Source organism: Phymastichus coffea, unplaced genomic scaffold, assembly GCF_024137745.1.
Source record: "Phymastichus coffea isolate CEN01 unplaced genomic scaffold, Cenicafe_Pcof_1.1 PCOF00002, whole genome shotgun sequence".
Taxonomy (NCBI): domain Eukaryota; kingdom Metazoa; phylum Arthropoda; class Insecta; order Hymenoptera; family Eulophidae; genus Phymastichus; species Phymastichus coffea.
The window spans coordinates 1,669,595-1,693,013 of NW_026706813.1; the positions used below are offsets into that span (position 1 = coordinate 1,669,595).

At 34.3% G+C, this 23,419-nt stretch overlaps 2 protein-coding genes across 8 annotated transcripts in view; one reads left to right on the forward strand and one right to left on the reverse strand.

Annotated features, from left to right (window-relative positions):
* The window catches only part of LOC131663255 (protein draper-like), an 859,806-nt gene that overhangs the window by 93,179 nt on the left and 743,208 nt on the right, over window positions 1-23,419 (forward strand). For all 7 annotated transcript variants that reach the window (XM_058933564.1, XM_058933569.1, XM_058933555.1 and 4 more), the window contains 2 exons: window positions 21,730-21,945; window positions 22,021-22,147. In XM_058933564.1, the coding sequence (XP_058789547.1) occupies window positions 21,842-21,945; window positions 22,021-22,147 (231 nt within the window). In that variant the 5' untranslated portion in view covers window positions 21,730-21,841. The remainder of the gene's footprint in view (window positions 1-21,729; window positions 21,946-22,020; window positions 22,148-23,419) is intronic.
* On the reverse strand, window positions 192-2,201 carry LOC131663508 (uncharacterized). Its single transcript, XM_058933963.1, has one exon. The coding sequence runs from the start codon at window positions 2,199-2,201 to the stop codon at window positions 192-194; it is 2,010 nt and encodes a 669-aa protein (XP_058789946.1).

Consider the following 23,419-nt stretch of genomic DNA (forward strand, 5'->3'; position numbering starts at 1 on the left):
TTATTTAAAGTAGCTAATAATGATACTTCATTTTCATCCTCCGCAATTATTATTATTTGTTCATGAGGTAGGTGTACTGATAATCTTACAACGGTATGACTTTTATCTTGCAATGTTTTACTTAAAATACGGTAACATGCTTCCACAGGACTAACATAGCGCGTTTCAATGAAATTGCGACATTCATCGTGCTAAATAGTACTACCACTTTCCGCTTGTCCAATTACAACGGTAGCAGCATCGTGCCCTTTATAAATATATTTATACAAATATTTAACAGCTTTTATACTTGAAACAACTTCAACGTTGATATGACAGTCAAACATTAATAACAATTTGGCACAATATGGAACTACCCATCTGTTATCTACTTTATGCCCATTAGGACATTCGTGAACAATGCCCGTATCTGTTCTGCGATAATGAGGGTAACCGTTTTCATCTAAAGTAGTATGTTGATGAAAGTCTTTTGGAAAATTTTTGGAACATTTTCCCTCCTTTATGCACCAGTTGCCACAAGGTCCATGTATCATATTTCTCATAACGATATCGAATAAACGTGGTTCGTTTAGATTCATTGGTATTTCAGCTGATATGAATTCATCAACTATGTCAGCTGTGGTCATTTTGTATCCTTGTTCTAATGTAATTAATAAATGCATGTGCGGTAATCCTCTTTTCTGGAACTCAATAACATACACGTAGGATGAAACTTTTCCAAAAAAAGCTTTCTTTACAACGATATCAAGTAATCGGTCTTTTTTCAAATCGAAAACTCTGGCTACTAAATCTGGTCTGTCAGCAGCTTGTTGACCTGGCAACAAATTTTCTGATATTTCTGGCCAATTTGGGTTGCAAGTCATTGTGAGGAAAATATCTGGTTTTCCTGTTTCATTAACAATAGCCATTGCATCTTGATAACATTGTTGCATGTACCGAGGTGAGCCAGTAAACGATGAAGGAAGAATTATAGTCTTGCCTACGTGACCATTAATATCATTTGCACTATTACTTATGTGATCATGTAATCCTTTGTACGTATCAGCTCGTAATTCTTTTTGATGATTTTTGCAGTATTGAATTCTATGTTTTTCAATTTTCACATAACTATCTACAACCCATTGTTGGAGTAATCTTCGTCCTCGTATAATAGGATTAAATTCATCTTCTCTAATAGCTATTTTATATTTAGTATAATCTAAACGTGTAATTTTACGATTAGAATTTTCACGATACATGTTTGTATGCCAACCACGTGTACCATATGGGTAAAATAAAGGGTAAATCCATGGTTCTACGTTAGGATCCAAAGAACTAACTATTTCTAAGTTTTTTGTATTCTTATTTCTTATGGTAATGTATGATTCAGGTATTTCTCCGTCAGCAGTTGTTGAAAATATTGCAGCAACTTCATTGACTTGTTCAAAATTATATCTACGACTATCTTGGCCAGGTTTCAATGAAAATAATAATTGAAGTTCCGAAGGGGAAGAATCATTTCTCATATCTGTTATTAGCTGTTGTATCCTAATTTCATCTTTCATCATTTCATAAGATTTGGCATAACTGTTCTCATTGCGAATAATATTATCTAAAATTGACATTAATTCATAATCTATAAGGGGATTTTGTTGCAATCGATAATCTATAGCTTCGTTTTGATCGATTATAAAAAGTTGTCCATACGGCGGATTTTCACCATCGCTAGGATATAAAGCTGTATTTATTTGATAATAGATTTGGCCTTGAATTTTAAAACAGTATGGAGCTGATCGACGCGATTGAAAATTAACTAAATTAGCATTAAATGAAGCAAATGATAAACAACTATTATAATTTCGTATGTGATTGAAAAAAATTGATGATTGATTGTGTTCTCCATTGAATAAAGTCAAAAGTTCACGTGGAAAATCTGGGAATGGATCCAACGTTACCGTTCCATGACCACAGCAGTCATTGAATGATAATCCTTTATTTGAAACTTTCTCATCTTTGAAATGATTGGCTTGGCAGTGTTTGCATAAAATATTCATTAATCCTAAATAATCTTTTTCAACTATATTATACTCTGAAATACGATGATAATCAGTAATTCCTTGTCGAGCAATTTCTCGCCTTCTACGTTGATTTTCTCTTTCTTTGACTCGTCTGTTTTGCTTAGAAACCTCTACTTCTGCGATCGTAAGTTTACGTCGACCCATAATGGAATTGTCTACTAAAATATTAATGAAAAGTAGAAAAAAAAATTTACGTTTATTTCTAAGAAGCTAATTGTTAAAATTCAATATTTCTTTAATATTTCAAGTTTTTAAGTCTCTGTACGCTTGAGACAATTATTAATGAAATAACTTAGATTTAAGTTCTGGACAGATAGATTTATGTATTGTAAAATAATAATACAAAAAAATCTCTTCTTGTCTCTTTCTCTGTCTAACTAATTATTTTATTAAACAGCAATTAAATAGTACAATTAGAACTAAAAAATATTGATATTTAATGACTTTGTTTTAATTTTTAGTTTATTTTTGTTTTGTCTTAGTTTATTTTGCTTTTCGGCTTGGATTTTTTTGGCTTTAGGCTTGATTTATGTCTGTATGGTTTGGTTCGTTTAGGTTCGTTTTGGTTTGGTTTGGTTTGGTTTGGTTTGGTTTGGTTTGGCTTGGTTGGGTTGGGTTGGACTTGGTTTGGCTTGGTTTAGTTTGGGTTAGCTTGCGTTAGTAATAAAATACACACATATGTATGTACATCATTTAGCAATATAAAAGTTTATTTACATATAATAAAATAACATAGACTTCAAGAAATTGTAATATATTATATCAGAGAAATACTCATTGTAAATCTGTACAAGTAGAAAACCTGAAACAAAAAATATAATTATGTAAAATACATTTTACTACGCACAATAGCTTTATTAATTAAGCTACTTATATAGTATGCCTAATAGGGCGACTGTGCCAATTACCGACCATCACTCATCACCCGTCCAATTTTATAAACATGTACTAAACCTATTTGATGCATTAAAACATTTGCATTAATATAAAACAAAGCAAAATTATTGATTAAAAAGGTTATAAAAGTGGCCGGGTACTGGTACAGTCTTCGTTTATGGCTTTCAATAAGGCCATTTACCAAACATAAAGAAACCGCGAATAAAAGGACTTTATTTTCTTTTAAGCAGTTGCCTAACTTTTTTAAATTATGTCTTAGTATACAATAAATAAGTGATCAAATTATTTTCATTACATTTAGCAATCTAAAATTAGATATAGCTTAAATGGCCGGTAAATGGTACATCAGTTTCTTAGATGGTCGCATATTGGTATAGTACACTCACCCTATGACAATTTCATAAAAGAAACAATAGCACTCAAGAAATAGATTTAGAAATAGATTTTTCACCATATCTACCTTGGAGTGTATCATTTCAATAAAATAAAATAAATTTAATACGATATTGCTTGAATAAATACAAAAACAAATATAGACATTAACTATTGTATTCAATAATAGCACTTTATGATACTTATTTTAGATCTGTATACATATAAAAATTCTACTCACTATAACAATAGCTGTGCAAATAATCAAAACTCAGATATGTGAAGTATTGTTGAACTGCAAGTTACTACTGAGAACCGGTTGTTACTTGCTATTTTTGCAAATACCCATTCACTGTATTATACTTTTCTGAAAGTTGATATGAATTTGGTAAATGAAAAGTAATTTAAAATTAGCGAAATAGCTTGACCTCATACATCAAATTGCATTATGTTGTACCTGCATTTTTTTATAAAGGTTAGAATATTTTCAGAACCAACAAATAATTTTGTTTGTTGTCTTTGAGGTCTTGAAATAAAATTAGCCTGGCACAACTTGTATTTAATTTTCACTCAAAAAAAAAATGAAGAATATTCGCTTGCACTGAGATCTGTCACGCGTACATCTACTTTAATTTGAAGGTTTGAAGGTTAGACGGTAAATAAGACGTACTGCGAAGCTCAGAGCTTATTCTTCAGGCGCGCACATGTCACATACGTACATACGTAGATCTGATGATCTTGATATGCTTTGTCCCCATGTGTTACCCAGCGCCCCGAACATTTAATTTTTCAAACAATCATAGATGGCATTCTACACTCCATTGCTTTCTCTCTCACTCACGCACTTTCTCCCTTTGTTAATAAAATAGAATTACGAATTTGAAAAAACCTTTAATGAAAAAATTACATTTTTTACAATAACTAATCGTACCATAAGTTATAATATAGTATAACTGTAGAGTATTATATATTTATATAATATGACATAGACATGAAATGCATTTTTACAACTTACATGTAAATAGAAGTAGCACTTATGATAAAATCTTGCATTACATTACATTATAAGGACAGGGTATAATAATAGTTAAACGTTTAAAAGTTTTTACAGAGTATGTGCTAGTAGTATAACTGTAGAGTATTATATATTTATATAATATGACATAGACATAAAATGCATTTTTACAACTTAGATGTAAATAGAAGTAGCACTTATGATAAAATCTTGCATTACATTACATTATAAGGACAGGGTATAATAATAGTTAAACGTTTAAAAGTTTTTACAGAGTATGTGCTAGTTACAAAATATTTTAAATTAAACTTTGTTACATTATTATCAATTTACATTTTTACAGCATATAGTAATTTTATTACTCATCAATAAATATCAAGTATTTGGCTCAAACAATTATTAAAATTTATAGCATAGAGATATTTATGTTGATTTACATTAATCACAATTTTTTTTAAATATTCAATTATAATTAAACTAAATCTATAATAGAATTATTGAAATAGTAGCGTCCTAAAGCTATCAGTTGTCATTAATATTTTTTGTTCTAAGTCTCATTATATTGTCATTAATACTTTTTTTACGAAGTCTCATCATATTATTTAATAATACTCATGCAAATCGAAATGTTTCGATTGTTATTGATTGTTAAGAATTTACAAATGCAGTTTTTCTTATGCAAAACGTGAAAATAAATGAACGATTTAAAGAAAGCAAATAAACAAGTGAACTTAATTGTTAAATACTAAAATAAAAACTTTCCAAGTCTCATTTAGAACATCTATTAAGAAAAGTGAAGATTAATTCCAAGAACTGCAATAAACTTCAATAAATAAAATTACTCTCGTTCCCGTTTAGGAGTCCGTATTCCTGCGGCTAATTGTGCTGCAGACATAGTTTCTTTGCCTGCAACTTCTTCAATGGAGTTTGAATCTCTGCAAATGATGACTAACACTGCTCCTTGAGCTGAAATGTATACAATAAAATAAGATACCTTCTTTTCACAATTGTGCAAATAGGAAATGTTTTATGATAAGGGTAACCATTTTTAATATTATAAAACCAACGTACCAGATGAATCTACTTCTCCAATGACTTTGATGCGTTTTCCTTTTTGAATCTCAAGCTCAGTGTAATTTCTCACATGAATGTTCACTTTGTACTTTCCATCGGTAATGCAGCCAAGCCCATATGTCTCCCTCTTGAACTGATTTTCAGTTTTAAAAAATTCTGTTTTAAGATTGCCTTCGAGGCCTGTGAACATTGTAAATGTATAAAATTATATATTGTAAATATAAAAAAATTGTAAATATAAAATAAATTTTATAATATATAAAATTAAAAAACTGTAAATATATAAATTGTAAATATTTCAATCAAATTGAAGTGAAAAAATCATGCAAGCGAAAGACAAACTCAAATTGAATTTGAAAAATCAAAAATTTGTAAATAAATATAAATTGTAAATATTTCAATCAAATTGAATTTAAAAAATTATGCAAGCGAAAGACAAACTTACGGATTAATCCTGACGCCTTTCTCAGATTTTCAAATGTACATACAGCTACTTTCTCTTGGTCAATAGGATTAGTATTGTTGTAATCCCCATGAAATTCAATATTCGTTATATCCTTGATGATGAGTTCAAATGGAACAACGTTGCTGTTTTGCTTGTAGTAAGTTGTAGCTTTCGTGTAGGCTTTCTCGATATTCAAAATCTACATAATATATAATCATATCATGTTATAGATAATGATATATATTTTCTAAATAATGTAAAAAAATATATCAAACAGGTAAATTCAACGCACCTTGCCAATAGTAATGTTTTCTACATATTTTGTTATCAAGCTCTGGCCCCAAATGAGAACAACAATTCTTTTGTTTCCCCCATTATTCATAACAAATTTGAAAAGATCAAATTTGTTAGTTTTTCCAACAACGGTAGGTGCATGCACCTCATCAACGTAACCTTTCATCTCTCTAGAAAATTAACAATTTTTTTAAGATGATATATGAAACAAAAAAATATTTTATATTATTAAATTAAAAAAATATCTTACGTGAGTTCATCTTTGTCAGTTAAGTAGTCAAAATTTTCATCAGGAGTGAAAGGTGCCTGATTCTCCTGATTTTCAACATCCATCATTTCCTAAAAAAACATTACAATTTAGTCGTCAACGTGAATTATTAACAATATTATAATAGTTGATTAGATGCGAAACTAAAAGCGACAACAATATATAATTAATTAGATACGAAACTAAAACCGATATTGAACATAACCTAGCTCACAATAACCATACTTTTCTTAAATAAATATAGTTTTCTTAAATACTATCAAATATTTTTATCAAAATTTACATTTGTTAATTATACTTACCAAATCTATCTTGAAATAAATTCAAACAATGCGATTGCAATGATTGCAAAAGATGTTAAGCGAAGCAAGACACGGTCTTTTCTACCAGTAACTCTAGATCACGGTTACTATACACTATACACTATTAAAAAGACAAATGGGCTGTCACATCCTCACGTGATCTCTCTCAGCCAATCAGATCACGAATAAAATGACTTTACATCAATTTTTATAGAAGGGATTAAGCTAAGAATTGAATGAAGAAGCACAGAATTGCTCTAGCACGTCAGGTTTTTGAGATATCCTAACTTAAAAGTCCAAAAATCGACGTTTTAGCCTATATTTGAGGTTATGTAACATCTCTATATTCTTTGTTTACAAAAAACTACAAACAGCATCTTAAAATACAATCCTTGCGCTTTCAAATGTCGTTGAGTTTGCTCAAGTAGCTCATATTTTTTTTAAGATACTTAATTTTCAAATGTTCCATTTCCATGAATTCTCTTCCTCTTGAAATCTATATGATTCTTAATATTTCGGTGTCGAACTTTGATACTTATATTGTCTTTTTAATGTCAACTCATTTTTCAAGTGTCTTTTACAACAATACGATTGTTGTGGCCGAAAATTCCCTTAATCATCTCATAGGGGGTGAAAAGGGGGTTAAAAGGCAAATTAGGGGTGGCTCAGAATGTCGTAACTTAGGTTACATTATTTCTTTACTCTAATAAACTGAACTTTTTAAAAATCTGTACCGAAATACGTGAAACGTGCTAAGTTAAAATACTTTGAGACCGTTTTTTTACGTTTTCATCCCCTTTTCACATCCTATAAGATACAGCTTCGGTTACCGAACTTGACTTATATTATTTTCTTATCCTCATGAACTTATTTAAAAAAAACTGTACCAAAATACGTGGAAATTTACAAATGAAAATACCGTTAGAACGTTTTTGCTTTTTTCACCCCTTTCAAGATACACAGGGGTGGATATTTTCGGATGACGAAACTTGATATCTACTAGTTTTCGGTCACAACAATCGTATTATTATAAAAGACATCTGAAAAATGAGTTGAAATTAAAAAAGACAACATAAGTATCAAAGTTCGACAAAGAAATACTCGTATTAAGAATCCTATAGATTTCAAGAGGAAGAGAATTCATGGAAATGGAATATTTGAAAATTAAGTATCTCAAAGAAAAAATGAGCTATTTGAGCACACTCAACGGCATTTCAAAGGGCAAGACTTGTACTTTAAGATGCCGTTTGTAGTGATGACGTTTGTAGTTTTTTGTGAACAAAGAATATGGTGATGATACATAACCTCAAATATAGGCTAAAACGTCGATTTTTGGACTTTTAGGTTAGGATATCTCAAAAACCTGACGTGCTAGAGCAATTCTGTGGTCAAATTTGGATTCAGCTTCAAAAAATTTACAAGAAACGATATATCTTACTCAGGTTCAAAAATTTAGTTGAACTGTGTTATTATTCTTGTTGTTGCTGTTACTTCTGTTGTTTTTGTTGTTGTTGTCTAAGCTGAACAAGTATTATATTGATCATTTTTTTCTGATTTTTGCTTAATTATGGTAGATCTATTTAAACTGACTTTTCTATTTTAAAAACAAAGTTGACCTTCATATGACCTTGAAGATTGAGTTCAAGAAAAAATCCAAGATCATCATATGACACTTCGCTCTAAATCCTACAATTTCTGTAATGACTATATTTCCGATTTCTGCCGTTCCAGAGGAGTTATTCAAATGAGAGTGTGTGTATTTAAAATTGGTAAGTTTATATATCAGACTCTAAAAAATGTGTTGAAAATAAAGAACTCTCAGTTTTTCTATTCTTAAGCAAGACCTCCTGTCAATAATTATATGCTCCATAAAAAATGATTCCTGCGGCTTTTGAGACTGTGATGACCGTAAACATAAAACGGTTACTTTAATCAGAAGATGTACTGTATAAGGAAATCACTTTCACAGTGTGGAAAAAAATGATCTTTTTTAAAAAACTTGCATATTAGATATATTTTTTAAAGAGCAGAACAGTTACGTAAATATAATGAGTAAGCTCGGGCGAATAAATGAACTTCAACAGTCTGGTATTAAACTAGAAAAACAAGATGGACTTTTGAATCGTTATCGTTTGATTTTACGTAGGAATTTCATAGAAAATTGAGCAATCGTACAAAAAGATACAATTCAGAGCTATTTCTGAACTAATAAGCAAATTTCTTTTTTATGTCGGTTTATTATATCGGAAAAAATATTGTAAGTTTTGGCATAAACAGTGACATTATGAAGCATGATACAGCATTTACTTTAGCACCACTGAAATTGATAATGAAAGAATATATGACATTCATTGAAGGTGATAAAAGTAACATTACTGTAATATCAGATGGCGTGGCTGCACATTTCAAGAATAGATTTCAATTTAAGGTGGCTTGGGCGATTTCTATTGGAATGGTAAAATGCCCTGAAATTCAGATGTTATGTATATAAAGTACGTAGAATTATTTTGCAATTAAAAAATACCATGGTTGACGGATTCGTTTTCGAAAAAACTACTTTCGAAAAATCGCCAATTTAACACGCAACCTTATGGGAAACGTCACGAAATCAATAATAACTTTGGAACTAAATGATAAACTTCGGAAATTAAAAATGAAAACTATGTATATTTTTTATAAAAAATTTCAGTTTTTGAAAACATAGGGTTAACGACTTCATTTCAGAGACAATGGAACGAAAAGTATGAAAAATGAATCTTTCCCTTCAATAGTTCTGTGGAAGCGCATATGCCATAACTTTGGCAACAGCGCATCAATATAATTCTTGTGAAATTCAAACGAGCTAACATAAGTAGTAGAGTAAGTGTAATTACTGTCTATAAAATGGTGGTGTGAAAAGGTGAAAATACAGTATTTAGTATCGTATTAATATTTATTCACAATATCTATAGTGACATTCATTATTACAACAAATATTGTAAACTAATTATTTTTTTCTTTGGTTAATCCATCAAAAATAGATTTGATAATTTTTTTATTTTTAGTGACTCTCGGTTTATTGTTGATATTTTCCCCTAAAATTATGGTTAAACTATCCAAACCTCCAGTTTCAAAAGCTTGTACAAGTATCGTTTTATTAATACCTGCCTTTGAAATTTTGCCCTTCATACTTTTTGAAATCGATAATGTTGATAAGGAATTATTGTTTTCTTTTATTTTTTGGATCCTACCTTTTTTATTAATAATAAAGTCAATATTTGAAGTATTTTTTACAATAGCATCCTTATTAATACATAATTTTTCTAATAGTTTTTGTAAAACTAGCACGTCGTTTAGTGCATTATGAGCCCCCTTAAGATCATCTTTATCTAAAAATTCATGTGCTAAAATGTCTTGTTTAAAAGATAACTTTTCTTTTATACGTTCAGTAGCACTGAAGTCTTTGGTCTCTATAGTTTTAAAGAAACGTAGAGTATCACAACCACCTTTGACGAATAACATGAATTCCTTAAAAAGATTCAACGACTTAGCTAAATTACAAATTCGTGGTATATCAAAGTTATTGCCATTATGAGTTACCAATATGTATGGTTTCATGATGGACTTTAAAAAAAATAAAAATTTCATAAAAGCGTCTCTAGCAAAAACAGTTTCTACAGCTTGTCCTTTTAAGTATATTATATTATCACAAATTGTTATACCAGTAACCTCAGATGCTTGTGGTTGCATTGGTTTATCAGGCATGATATAAATTGCAACGATTACCGAAAATCGTAAGACTCGCGCGAGGTTAACGAGCGGCTAAGCGAGAGGAGCCGCGTTCGGTTCGCGAGAGAGAGAGAGCGCGTAGGGGCAATGACCGGGAGGGGAGGCTCCGACCGGCAGTATGACTGTGTCACTCAGTCAGTGCGTCGCGCTAACCTGTTCCCGAGCCGAGTTTTGTGTTTGGTGGTGTGCCAATAGCAGCAACAGCAGCAACAGCAGCAATAGCAGCAGTAGCAGCAACAGCAGCAACAGCAGCAACAGCAGTAGCAGCTATAGCAGCAACAGAAGCAACCGCAGCAGCAACAACAACAACAGCAGTAATTTCGGTGGTGCGGCAAGCAGCGAAGCGGCAGTTTAACGTTTCGTTAGTCGGATACGGTTGGCCACCGTATCCTCGTCGTTCTTGCGGTAGGTGCACCTTTTCCCCCTTTTTAATTGTTGTTATAATTTGCGTGCGAATCCGCGCAGCGAGCGCGAAGAATTTATTTGTTGCGTGCGAGCAGGTAGTTCGCGGTAATCGCGGTTTTCTCTCTCTCTCAATTTTAGCGTGTCTTGTCATTCACGCGTGCGTGCGTTAGACTCTCGGCAGATTCCCCGTGTCATTGATTTTGTTGAATAAATCAATCATCATTTCTATTTAAACGAGTTTCGGTTATTTAGTCTTTCCTTTGTCCGGAGGTCGCGTCAGTGTTTATTTTCAGTGGATTCGAATTCGCCGGTTGCGTAGCACGAATCGTGCGAATACCGATAGACGCGAATCGACAACTCAAGTTCCAGCGGCGGCCGCACGAGCGCTACTAGCAAGGGGCGACAGCGCCGCCAAGCGGTGAGTTGGGGGAACCCAACTCGGAATAGTAAGAGACTCTGCGCAGGCGCACTCCGAGACAAGGTAGGTTACTGTGCTTTAAGCACAGAGATAACAAGGCTTCGTCTAGTCGTAATAAAGGTATTTTCTAGAGATTATCGACTAAGCGACAGCCTGTTACAAAATATTAAAATTATTATTTTTACAAGTAGCAGCAATCTATAAAAATAACAATACAAAAATATTTGATTAACAAAAAGTATTTCATAAAAAATATAAAATAAATCACCTGAATTATTGCATCAGTATAAGGAAAACCTGTTGTTTTGATATCAAATATCACGATTTCAGAATAATTGACATCAACATTATCTACAAAAAAAATACTTTATAAAACAAAAACAAAATGTAACAAATAGCATTTTTCAGTCAAGTTTCACTATCAATTAGTTAATGAATGCGACAAATTAAATCATACCAATCAATGTAGACATTTACCAATCAAGATAGTTTCGTCAATCAAATCAAAAGTATTCGAGTAATATAATTGTAATAATATATTAACATATTAATATAATATATAATAATAATAACAATATAATAATATATTAATATATTAACCGTACCTTGATTGATAAAATACTCCTTCACGATTTTCCAATAGGCTATTTTTTAAATTTCTCTTTTTCTTTAAAATTGTACGTCGTTTTTTATTTAGTATCAATTTCTTTTTTTCTATTTCATGGAAACTTTGATCTTGTTTTCTCTTATGATATTTTTCTGTTAATTTTCCTGGAGATAAATTTAATTGTTGATGTAAACCAACAATAAAAGTATGACCTAGATTTTTTTGGCAAACAGCTATAGCTAGTCGAAATCAGTGGGACTCTGAACCACCATAAAATACCGATTTTGAGTGCTTTGTCATCACTGTATTATTAAATGATTCGTTTGCTTGACTAGATGTACGCTGTGCTATCTGCGAAGAGTTATTTATAAATGGCTGCAGTATTTTCTTTAATTTCTCTCGCAGATTCAAATCTGATAAACTCCTTTCATTTTTAAAATATTTATAAACATGAGTACCATCATTTTCTCGAGTACAGAATAAGTCTCAGTTTTCATGCTCTCCAAATGAATGCGATATAATATTTTCCAGTGTAGCTTTTACTTTTACTTCATTTCCTTTATTTTTTGATACTGTTGGAGCAAAAACTTTACAAAAATATTCTCTAAGCGACGCTGTCAATTTCATGTCGTATAACTTCGAATTATATGTTTATTTAACGTGATTAAAATCAGACCATTTAGTAATACCGTAAGGTGATAAACGTCTCGAGGATGCAAGATAAGAGGCATCGTTATCACCTACTATCAATTTTCACTAACTAAATCATTATTTTTTAATACTAGTTCTTCTGCCATGTCTGCCTCCATTGTCTTCGAAGAGACACTGTGATTACGTCTACAATCGTGTTTCTTATCTTTATTTACTTTGCATTGTTTGCAATAAATTTCGTGATATGCGTAAGCAATAACTTTTTTATTGAAATATCCTATCATGGAAGCATGTCCTAAATAACAATTAATAATAATGAAAAATCGATCCAATAACGTATCAATACTAAAACTAACTACATGTACCACTGAAACTATTGTTTTGGCGGCCTTTCTTTATCCATGCAGCATCAATAGAAGCTATTAGATCAGTACTCGAGTTGTTGGCATCTATATCTGCAGTCATCAAAGGATTGCTGTATAATAAAAAACAAATGCAAATTGTGAAGGACGCGTAATAAAAGATAATCTCAGTATAAATAAAAAATTTATATTTAAAAAATCATTTTATTTTAGTAATCAAAGTAGAAAAAATGTTACCCTAATTGAATCATATGATTTGATACATGTATAATTATTGCAGTTATATGTAAACATTGTGACGGTAAACGTCGTATTAGCGCTAATAGCTTAACCTGGTATCTGCCTGCGGGGGCAGCACCTACCGCTAGACGAAAAATGTAATAAGGGAATTCGGCACGAGACGTGACGAAACGCGCGCGTATGAAAATGACCAGTGCAGGATTAACTACCGATACAGAGAGCCGCAAACCGAGGATTAGAACCCGATCGCAGAGCCGTGCCACATAGTCTTTCGACGTTTTCCCGAGTTTTCCCATGGAGTACGAAGGCGAATCAAGGAGATAGCCTGACGGAGCTGTGTGCGAGTGAGGAGTTTCGCCATCGAGGACAAAACCGAGAAGCGCGAGCTCCCTCGACGCGACAAAGACAGACTTTACCGCGACCAGAGTGCGAACTTGTTCTTCCGTTCTTTGTACGAGTGCTAAAAAGCTAAACTGGCCAGCTTAATTTCGCGATCGCGATAAAATTACTAAATAACTAACCTCTCGTATTCGACGAAAAGCGTGGATGTAATAACTCAACGAACCATGAGCGGCGAGCGATACGACACTGTATGTTTTTGTCGTGCACGCGAGATGTAAACATAAACACGCGGGCCGAACATAGTGTAATAAGAAGAGGTAATAAAAGTTCTCGCTTGCGATATCGAAAAGATCTCCGACGTATTTATTTCACGGTAGTAGATAGTTGGTTGACTGACACCCGTTCCCTCCTGCTCTCCGATTTTCATGTTTGACGTAGGTAATTACGTGCGCCCTTCGGTACGATCGCGCGAATAAATTAATTAAACGGTATCCACTCCGTTACAACATATAAATTATAAGTAAATCGTTGTAAAAATCAATATTATATATAAATTTCATTGTGTAATTTCAGTCTATGACAGGTTGTATATAGTCATTTTTCGATGCATTATTTTGATAAAGTTTCATAACATTTTTGTACAATGACATGAAATATACATATAAATAGTAAGTATGAATGATAACGTAGTTAATTGTATGTATAAATTATAACCTAGGACATTTTAATGACTTAATGTAAATAAAGCTTATGTACAGTGATTCATAAATATAAATTATGATCTTAAAAATTAAGCGAACCAATCTTTTCATAGAATTGATTATGTTAGTAATCAAGATAGAGATATGTATAATATTTGTGTCTATACAATCTCCTTCCAATATACATTATGTTGTTAAAGGCAACTTACATTCTACGTTGATGTTCAGTAGTTGCTAGTTTTTCTTCTACTAAAACTGCCATATAAGATTCTTTTGCCAGATTTTCTATTTCTTTTCCTACAAATCTCTCGTGTCGTTTTAAGGATTTGGCTTCATGTGTATTGCAATTCAACGCTGATAAATAGGTATTCAATTTAGTTTCGCCAATACCTGCATCAATCATACCTATTAACATTTAAAATGATTATTATTTCAAATATATGGACATATGTATTTGTTCACAATTTGATTTTATATAACTATTGTACATACCTACGGCTGATTTCAGATTTGTGACATAATAATATTTGTTACTTTGCGTTCCAGTTTCCACTTTAACAATAGCATCGCAAGAGCTACATTTTATAAACCATTTGCAGACTATCCCATAATTTGTTTCATTTACCAAGTCTCGAAGAGACAATGGTTTGGCACACACATTACACCACATATTTTTAACCAAAGTTTCTTTTTCAATAATTGCACGCCCTTGTAGTAAACCATTGTTACTCACATTTTCAACAGTATCAACCTGTACATAAACATAACAATTATTAAATTTACTGAAATTGTTGTAACTTCTTATAATAATATAATGCATAAGCAAGTAATAATTTTCATACTGATTCGCACAGAAGAAAAAGAAATTATATTTATTTGTAATCAAAAACTCAATTATACACTAACTTCTATTTTAGAACAACTTCTTTTTTCTTTTTGTCTTGCTCTTACGGTTACCAAAAGATTCTCGATTTTTCTTTTGTTGCCAAGCTTTATAAATTTCCCTTTTTGTTTTTCCACATTCATAAGAATATTATACATGTTTAAAAAAACTTTTAAGACTTATAGATTAACGAAAACGCGAGCACTGAATAGCAGAATACAACTGTCAGCGCGGCGTGCGACGTTGTCACTTCCACAACATTAGTAACGTACCTTCTACACAAGGTGTCACAAAAAAATCTATTTTGATTTTCAGTTATTTTTTCCAGCAACTTTCTGGCGCCTCCGACTTGGGGATTTTGAGTTTTAATATAAAAGATGAATAAAATTTTGGGATAGTCGTTGATGTAGGTGCGGAAATAATCGACACTAGTATAAGTGTTTATTTTATTTATTTTATGAACAAAAGTCACGTCCTTTTCTCTTAAGCGAAGTCACGATGCTAATAGCTCGGATGCCGGAACTCGAATGAAAAGGAGCAGCGTAGCAGCTCCCCCCCCCCTCCCCCACTCTCACACGCGCTGGCATAGGCCGTGCGCGTCTTAATAGAATATATAAGCTGTGTATGATCGACATTCCAACATAAACACTATAAATTAAATATCTTTAAGCGTTTATTTTATGACAGCTCCTTTGGCACCCCTCGCTATGTACGGCACCAACCGCCCAAGCCACCAAATTAGTTAGTGCAAATAAATTAGTGAATTGGTTTGATCAAATGAAGAGGATTTTTTCTGCAACTGGACATGGAAAGGAATGGTGTGATGGCATAAGTGAATTATTAAAGCATTGTGCTACAAATCATAACTTGTCTTCAGCTCCAACCGATTGTATAAAAAATGCTGAGAATTTTGTGAAACAAGTAAGCGAGTATACTTGTGAAATAAAATTAACGGTACAAAAACATTTTACTACAAAGATTTTGAGCTGAAAAGATCGAGGAATGGAAACAAGTTCGATCTATTCACGGCATTCGCGAAAGCCACATTTGGCAAGTTCTCCACGATTGCAGTAATGAAGACAATATCAATGTAAAAAAATCAATGAAAATGTTACGTCCTGAGACGTAAATATTTCTTCATTTTGATTTCATCAGCAATCGATTAAAAACGAAATAATGTATAAACGACGAACGGCATTTTTACAAAATACAAACTCAGCGAAATTAAAAGATAAGTAGTCCAAAAATTTGGGGCGCCCGACATTTTAATTTTCTGATTACTCAACACATCAATACGGGCCGAAGAGTCAATATAAAAACAGAGACTCGACTTTTCGGCAGTGGATTCGCGATGCGCGACTACTCAATAGCATTAAAATTTGTTAAAGTTCTTACGAGCTGATTCGCGAAGCGCGACGGCCGAATAACGTACAATTTACCTATTGTTATTTTTTGAGAAATCATTTCTGTCTTTGAATAAATAAATAATTACTTGAATCGAGTGTTCGTGCATCATTACCGACCGACCTCACATATACTTCATCGAGATAGAGCTAAGCAGCCAATTTAACTCGAAATAATAACCCAGGTAAGTTCCTGTCACTATAATAATTTCTAATAAATGAATGATCATACATATTCTAAAACTACACGTCACGGCTACGTAGTCGCGACATAACAAAAAAACAAAAAAACATGACTGGATCAGGGTTACATGTTAAAAATAAATGCGTTTAGCGGTATTTTTTACCTTTTCAGTAATATCTATTAATTTAACATAAGTCAATGATTGTACAATAAAAGTTTTAAATAAAATATCTTATATAACTTTAACATGTTGAATTTTAATTCAAATTAATTTGTACCTACTTGCTTGTAAGCAATGACTTGTGTTGTGTAGTAAAAATAAGAAGTATATAAAAGGTGCTAAATATGTTTATGATATTAGAGGTATTATTTCGGAGTTTATTGCCATAAATAACTACGGTCTTGGAAGACTGCACGCGCGGATTGAGTATTTCAGGCGTCCTAAACCTTCGAGCGTACTCGAGCCCAGATTTTATTTCATAGGATCTTTACCACGGCAATTAACAAACCATGAGACGTCATAAATATTCGAGGTTTTAGATATAATTTAGTTGAGTTAAGAAAATTTTGAGATGTGAGTGAAAAAATGAGCGAATGTACGCTGCAACACATAAAAATGTATTGCCTTTGCGAGGTCGTATCTCGCGAATGCAGCATAAAGGCACATTTTCGTTTAGTAGAAAGACAACTTATAAGATCCTGAACAATATATCCAAATATGAAATAAATTAAGAATGATCTTTTGAGATATTCAATTTTTAAAATGGGACCTTTTTCCATTTTTGCTATTTATTTAAAAATTACATGATAACTTTATATAAGCAGAAACAAGTTAAAGTAATAAAATTCAAGAGGTCAATGCTTATAATCATTAAGGCATACCTACTACATATTTATTTCGTAGATTTAAATGAAAGTGAGGCTATTTGACTGAATAATACAGTTTGCACATAACTCATGCGAAAAAAGTAATTTTTTATGCAAGGTCATATCTCGAGAACGGACCAAGATAAATGATTGCCGCTTGGTAAGTAGATAGTTTATAACATCCTGAACAACATATCCAAAGTTGTAAATAATTAAAAATGGTATTTTTCAGAAAATTAAAGTTTAAAAAAAATAAAAATTTTGTAGTAAAAAATGAAAGCTGATAGACTTCCTCACATTTAAAAAAATCGCTTTGATACAATAACTTGGCCCAAAATGGCGTGCATTTGAAACAAAGCGTGAATTTTCTTATCCGAAAAAAATGTTAAAAACCGTTCCACGCTTACTTGGCGTTACAGGGTTTAAAAAACGTTTTTCAGAATAAAGAAAAAACACGTATAAATGAAATTCGAAGTTTATTAATACTATCAAGTTTAAAAAATCTGAGATATAATTTTTTTATTCTAAGATTAGAAAAACATTTGCATTCGTGATATATACCGTTTGAAAGGAAAGAGCTTTCAAACACAAATTTGTCCATTTCTGTAGATGTAATAGCGTCGGCGTGCAATGCCGATAAATTCACCACTATTACCAATTATTTATAAAGGGGGGAGGTAAGGGAGGCGGTGTATCGCTCCAAGCAAAGCAGGAAGGAGAACAGTGGGCAAAATAACTTCTCACACACTCAATTTCGTTAATAAATCGTTTATTATAAACGCACTACTTCGAGTGCCGACGAGAGTACAAACCACTTATTACTAATAACACGCGAACTTATTCTAAACAAGATGACCGGCACGTTAGCGCCATGTCACCTCGTTAACCGACTCAAACGACATCTTATACTAGACACTGCCGAAAACTACGCCGGCTCGGGGAAGCCTGGCGTAGCAACGCGAACCGTGAAAATCGCCGAGGAAAAGGAGAGATATAAAGAGAGAGAGGAATGGATGACCTGACCAAATTTGGCGGACGTCGCTGTCGCTGGCAATCTAGAAGGTGTCCCACCGGCGGCTTGGCAGGAAGACCCTTGGCTGCTATGTGGCCGACGATTTGGCAGAAGAACCCGTCGGGTGTTGTCTCGATGACGGCTTCTTGCAGGAAAACCTCCTGACTGCTGCACCGCTGGCAGAGAGAATCCCGTCCGGCCAATCTGTCGAGGAATGCCAACTTCTTCCCGAACAAAGGGCGCAGGCTTCGCAGAGATGGTCACCAACTAACTAATGCGGCCGATTACTCTCGTGTGCGTGCGCATCACTGTCGCGAGTGCATCAGAGCCGGCTACTCACGCCTTCTCCCACCACTCGCCTCCTAATCGGCGGCACGCGGCAATGCCGGTCGCGACAAGTGCCGCGCGCCAAGCCCAACCACTAGACTATAGTTTTTCTCTCTCTCTCTCTCTCTCGCACTCTCAATGTTCGATCGCGTCGTTGCGTCCCCGGCCTCGTCCTCCGCTCTCGTGCGTTGCTGAAAATGAAAAGGGCAGGCATCAGGCACGTGATAAAAACGTGCGTTTGATGCCGGCCGTGTGCTTTCGCCCGAGAGAGAGAATACAGGCATACACGGTGTAGGCTATGACCAGCCTACACCGTCACATAGATTATTTTTGAAGACATAATTCTTTAAATGTTAACCAATAATTTTCCTTGGGGGGGGGGGGGGCGTAAAAATACATGACCGGTAGTATAAATTATGAATCTAAAATATATTAATTTTTTTTTCTTTATAGTTATGTTTTCGTTGTAAGATTGGTTAAAAATCGTTGATAAGGCGAAAAAATTATTGTGATTCAAACTTACTCTTATGAATTCATATTAATTTATTTTCAGTCATCGATCATATTTATAGTATATCATCTGTAACGAGCGGGCTCGTCAAGAGACAGATGAGCGATTTTTAAAATAGCGCGCCATGCGCGGAAGACCCGCGCAGCGAGAGAGAGAGAGAGAAATAGAAAAAGGCACCGGGTTCGCGGAGTACACGTGAGACCGGCAAGGAGACCGCGCGCGATCGAAATCCCTTTGTTTTTTTTTCTTTATTGAAAAATCAAGCGACGTACCGATTCCGGCGGAGTGAAATCAAGAAATTGAGAAGTGTGAACACTGTGACTGAGGGAGATATTCAGCAGCGACCGGCGTGTGAGGACGACCGAATCGAAGGCCGTCACCCGGACAGGGAGATCCGACCCGTCGCCCACGATCCACGAGCATCGACCCGTAGACCTCCCAATCTCGGCAACCCTGAGCGACGACCTTCGCATAATCAGACCCGGGAATTAAGGCGTAGCTGTCTGCAGCAGCATTCGCCCGCGTAAGTTGTCCGTTTCTTTTCGATATTGTGAGCGGGAATTCCGGGAAGCGAGCGCATGTAAACAGCATCGGCTGCGTGTCATTCAGAGTTGTATTTTCCGTCTCTCTCTCACGCGTTTCGTACAATTAGGCTGCGTATCGCGAATCTCTCAGCCAGCGTAAATAGTGCGCTGATGTGGATATAAGCAGTAAAGAAATTCGGCAGAGATATACTAAATAAGCCGGCACATTTATTCGATAACCCCGAATATTCTCTACGTTCCCTTTTCCTTCGCACCGTTTTCTAAGAGCCTTCGACCATTGCTTTCCTTTATTATTTCGTGCTTTCGCGCCCGTTTTCAGGTTGCGCGACAAGCACAGAGCTAGTCAGAAGAGGAAAATAACGAACGACGGTAGTACATGGATCTTGTTAACGGACGACGGTTTATTACACTTAATAAATCTACAACCGTTACACATCATATTTAAAAATAAAAAGAGAAAAATCAGGGGAAATCCAGAGAGAATGGTCTAAATTTAATTTTATCAAAGAAGCGCTTTATATTAAACAATCTATGTTTTTATTCAGTATCCCTACAAATGAAAAATATACTTATAAAAATCACGAATCTAAAAGACGCTTATGATATGCGAAATAAATGCGATTCATTGCTTACGATATTATAACTACAAATATCTACTGTAACGGGGCAGATTATCTGAAAAATTGATAGTACGTGTATTCGCCTTAACGTCAAATAATTTATCCTAGTTGTTATCTATTAAACGGAGTTGAACTCACCTTAAGTCACGTGTCTTGTGACACTCATTGAGTTTTAAGTGTGAGCGACTTTACTCCTAATCTTCTTAATCCCCTAGATGTAATTGGATTAAAACCTAAGCCTTTTTCAATTTCTTAATCTACTAGGAAAATTAAATTACGAAAACGGCGAATAAATTTCACAGACTTTAATTAATAAAAATTACTACAGTCTTTGTAGGGCCGAAAGACTGTCGTACGCGAATAGGATTTTACAATTAGTTATATTAGGTGAGAAAGAGAGAGAGAGAAGATTCGAATTATACCGCGAACTAACGCTCGACGCGAATACAAAAAAAATAACGCTATCTCGAATATATAAAATACCGAATGTATTTTGTATCGCTTAATATGACGGAAGGTGCACCTACCATGCGGTGCAATTACGGTGATCAGCCGTAATTGTTGTTGCAAGAAATGTCAACTGCCGCTGCCCCTTGATTATCAGCTGCGCTGCCTCAATCCTTTATCTACTGCAATCTGCTGCTTCTGCACCGCTGCTTGCTGTTGCAATACTATCGTTGCACACACACACGTAATTGTCCCAAAGAAGTTTTATTTTGGCGAAAATAAGTGCGAAACACAAATCGGCGGTAAATTCGCGTTCACAGCTGAGGCGTAACTGCCTATTCAAAAGATCGCGCGCCCCCTCTCTCTCTCTTAACTATTAGAACTAACGCGCGAGAAGTAGAATTGCGAACGGTTCGATTAATTAACTCGACTACCGTTGCACTACGTGTACTGCAAAATACAATAAACACTCTAGAAATTTAATATACTTCAATTTTTGTCCACATTATTGTATAGAATGTTATCTATTTAATTAAGATCGTATTTTAACGTTTTAGGAATATAATTAGCTATATGCATAGCATTTTATAACACAAGTGAATGTATATCATCGAATACTTGATAATGAATAATCTATATTAACAACTATTCTAATTAATTAAATTATGTCATCAAAGCACGTTAGTGTTAATAAATCTAATTTTCATTTCAGAGAGCAAATATTCAAAATAGTACAAAATAAAGAAGAAAATGTTAAATCAATATGCGTTTTAAATGTATGTAAAATACTGCAATGAATACGAGGAACACGCGATAGATACTGAATGAAAATGCAAGACAGCATTTTAACTTTTATAATATTTATATTACCTCTTTCTGCAATCGTTCAAACACTTGAGGGTCCCCATGTTTGTACTAGACAAGAAATGTAAGTAAACTTGTCATTTGACGTATATAATACTTAAAATTATGCGTATACAGGTCATGTAATATCTCATTTTAGATATACAGTGACTGTGAAGGTTTCAGAACAAAAACCATACACCGAAAGAACGAAAATATTCTGTTGGAGTTTTCCACCAACTTGTTCAAAATATAAGGTTGTATTCAAAAATGTTGTGCGAAATGAGGTAAGTTTAATAAAACATACATTGTAACAAAGAGAATTCTTAATACGAGCGCGTATGCAAGTATGAGGCCGCGATAAGAAGCACGAGAGTAGAAGCGAGAGAGAAAGGCTAATTAAGGAGTTTGGCAGTCGTCGAGGTAATGTAATCTATGAGAAGTAGGGAGCGGTACACGAACCGCGACTAGTTAGAGGTTAGAATATGGTTTAGCCTAGCAATCGAGAAGCCCACACTGGCAAAAACGAAATCTCTCGGTCCTTCAACCCTATGTTCTTGGCCAGTGAAGCGATTTTCAGTTTGGCAGCTGAGCTTGAATGGACGCTGCAAGAAACTTTACTACCCGGTAGTAGCTAAAGTGTGTAGAAAAGACGACAGAGTTTAGAGACACCTTCAGGCTTTCGTCCTTCTCTCATTGGTGTCATTTTCGGCTACAATGACAATGTTAATTAATAAGTACACTGCCGGTAACCTACTTTGGACCCTCCGCCGCAAAATTAGTCAAAACTTTAAAGTTTAATGTCTCTGGTAAAAATTAACGTACAGATATACCCGGAGGCGCGTTTGAAAGGTCTTTCCAAGAGCTTTCAAATTGTATGACTCATGGATACCATTGATTGTTTTTCATTTTTTTGCAAGCAATAATTCAACATTTAAAATTCGGAAAATTTTTTGCTAATTTCTTTGAAAATTTGCCAAATCTGGAAAAAAATCTTACAAAAATTTGAGTTAGAGCATTTTTTAGCGAATCACTAGGTTAGGTTTTGGAGGTGTCGACGCTAAGACAGATAACTTGGTAGTGGAGCCGGCCGGCGGCTCTTACTCTTGCGGGGGGTAATGTCGGTTCGTTAACGACTGATAGGGCCTTACGCATCCCGTTACATCTCCCCCCTAGACGTCGCTTACTTATAAGCGACTCGATAACTAAACAGGAGGCCGAAAGAAAACGCATGTAGATTGTTGACAGTGGGAGAAAATAGTGCTTTATTATTTATTTTCGGCGCTCAGTAGAAGCGGCGCCTAGGGCCTTTGTAGTGGTTGCTTCGATTCAGGCACATTCTGCCGGTTGCTACTTGCGGCTCGTCGCAGATGATGCAGCTGTCAGATGATGACGCTCCTGTCTGATCTTGGAGCTTGGCTTGGAGCTGCTGCTCCTGTCTGGCCAGCTGTTCTGCTCGTTCCTTGGCCTACCTGGCCATTTCCTCAGCCCGCGCTCTCTCTGCTTGGAGCGTTTCGATCTCCCGTCGGCGCTCCTTTTCTCTGCGCCGGCGTTCTTCT

Bases quoted from the DNA above. Each gene is read 5' to 3' on its own strand.
- LOC131663508 (XM_058933963.1), bottom strand. From the start codon at position 2,201: ATGGGTCGACGTAAACTTACGATCGCAGAAGTAGAGGTTTCTAAGCAA.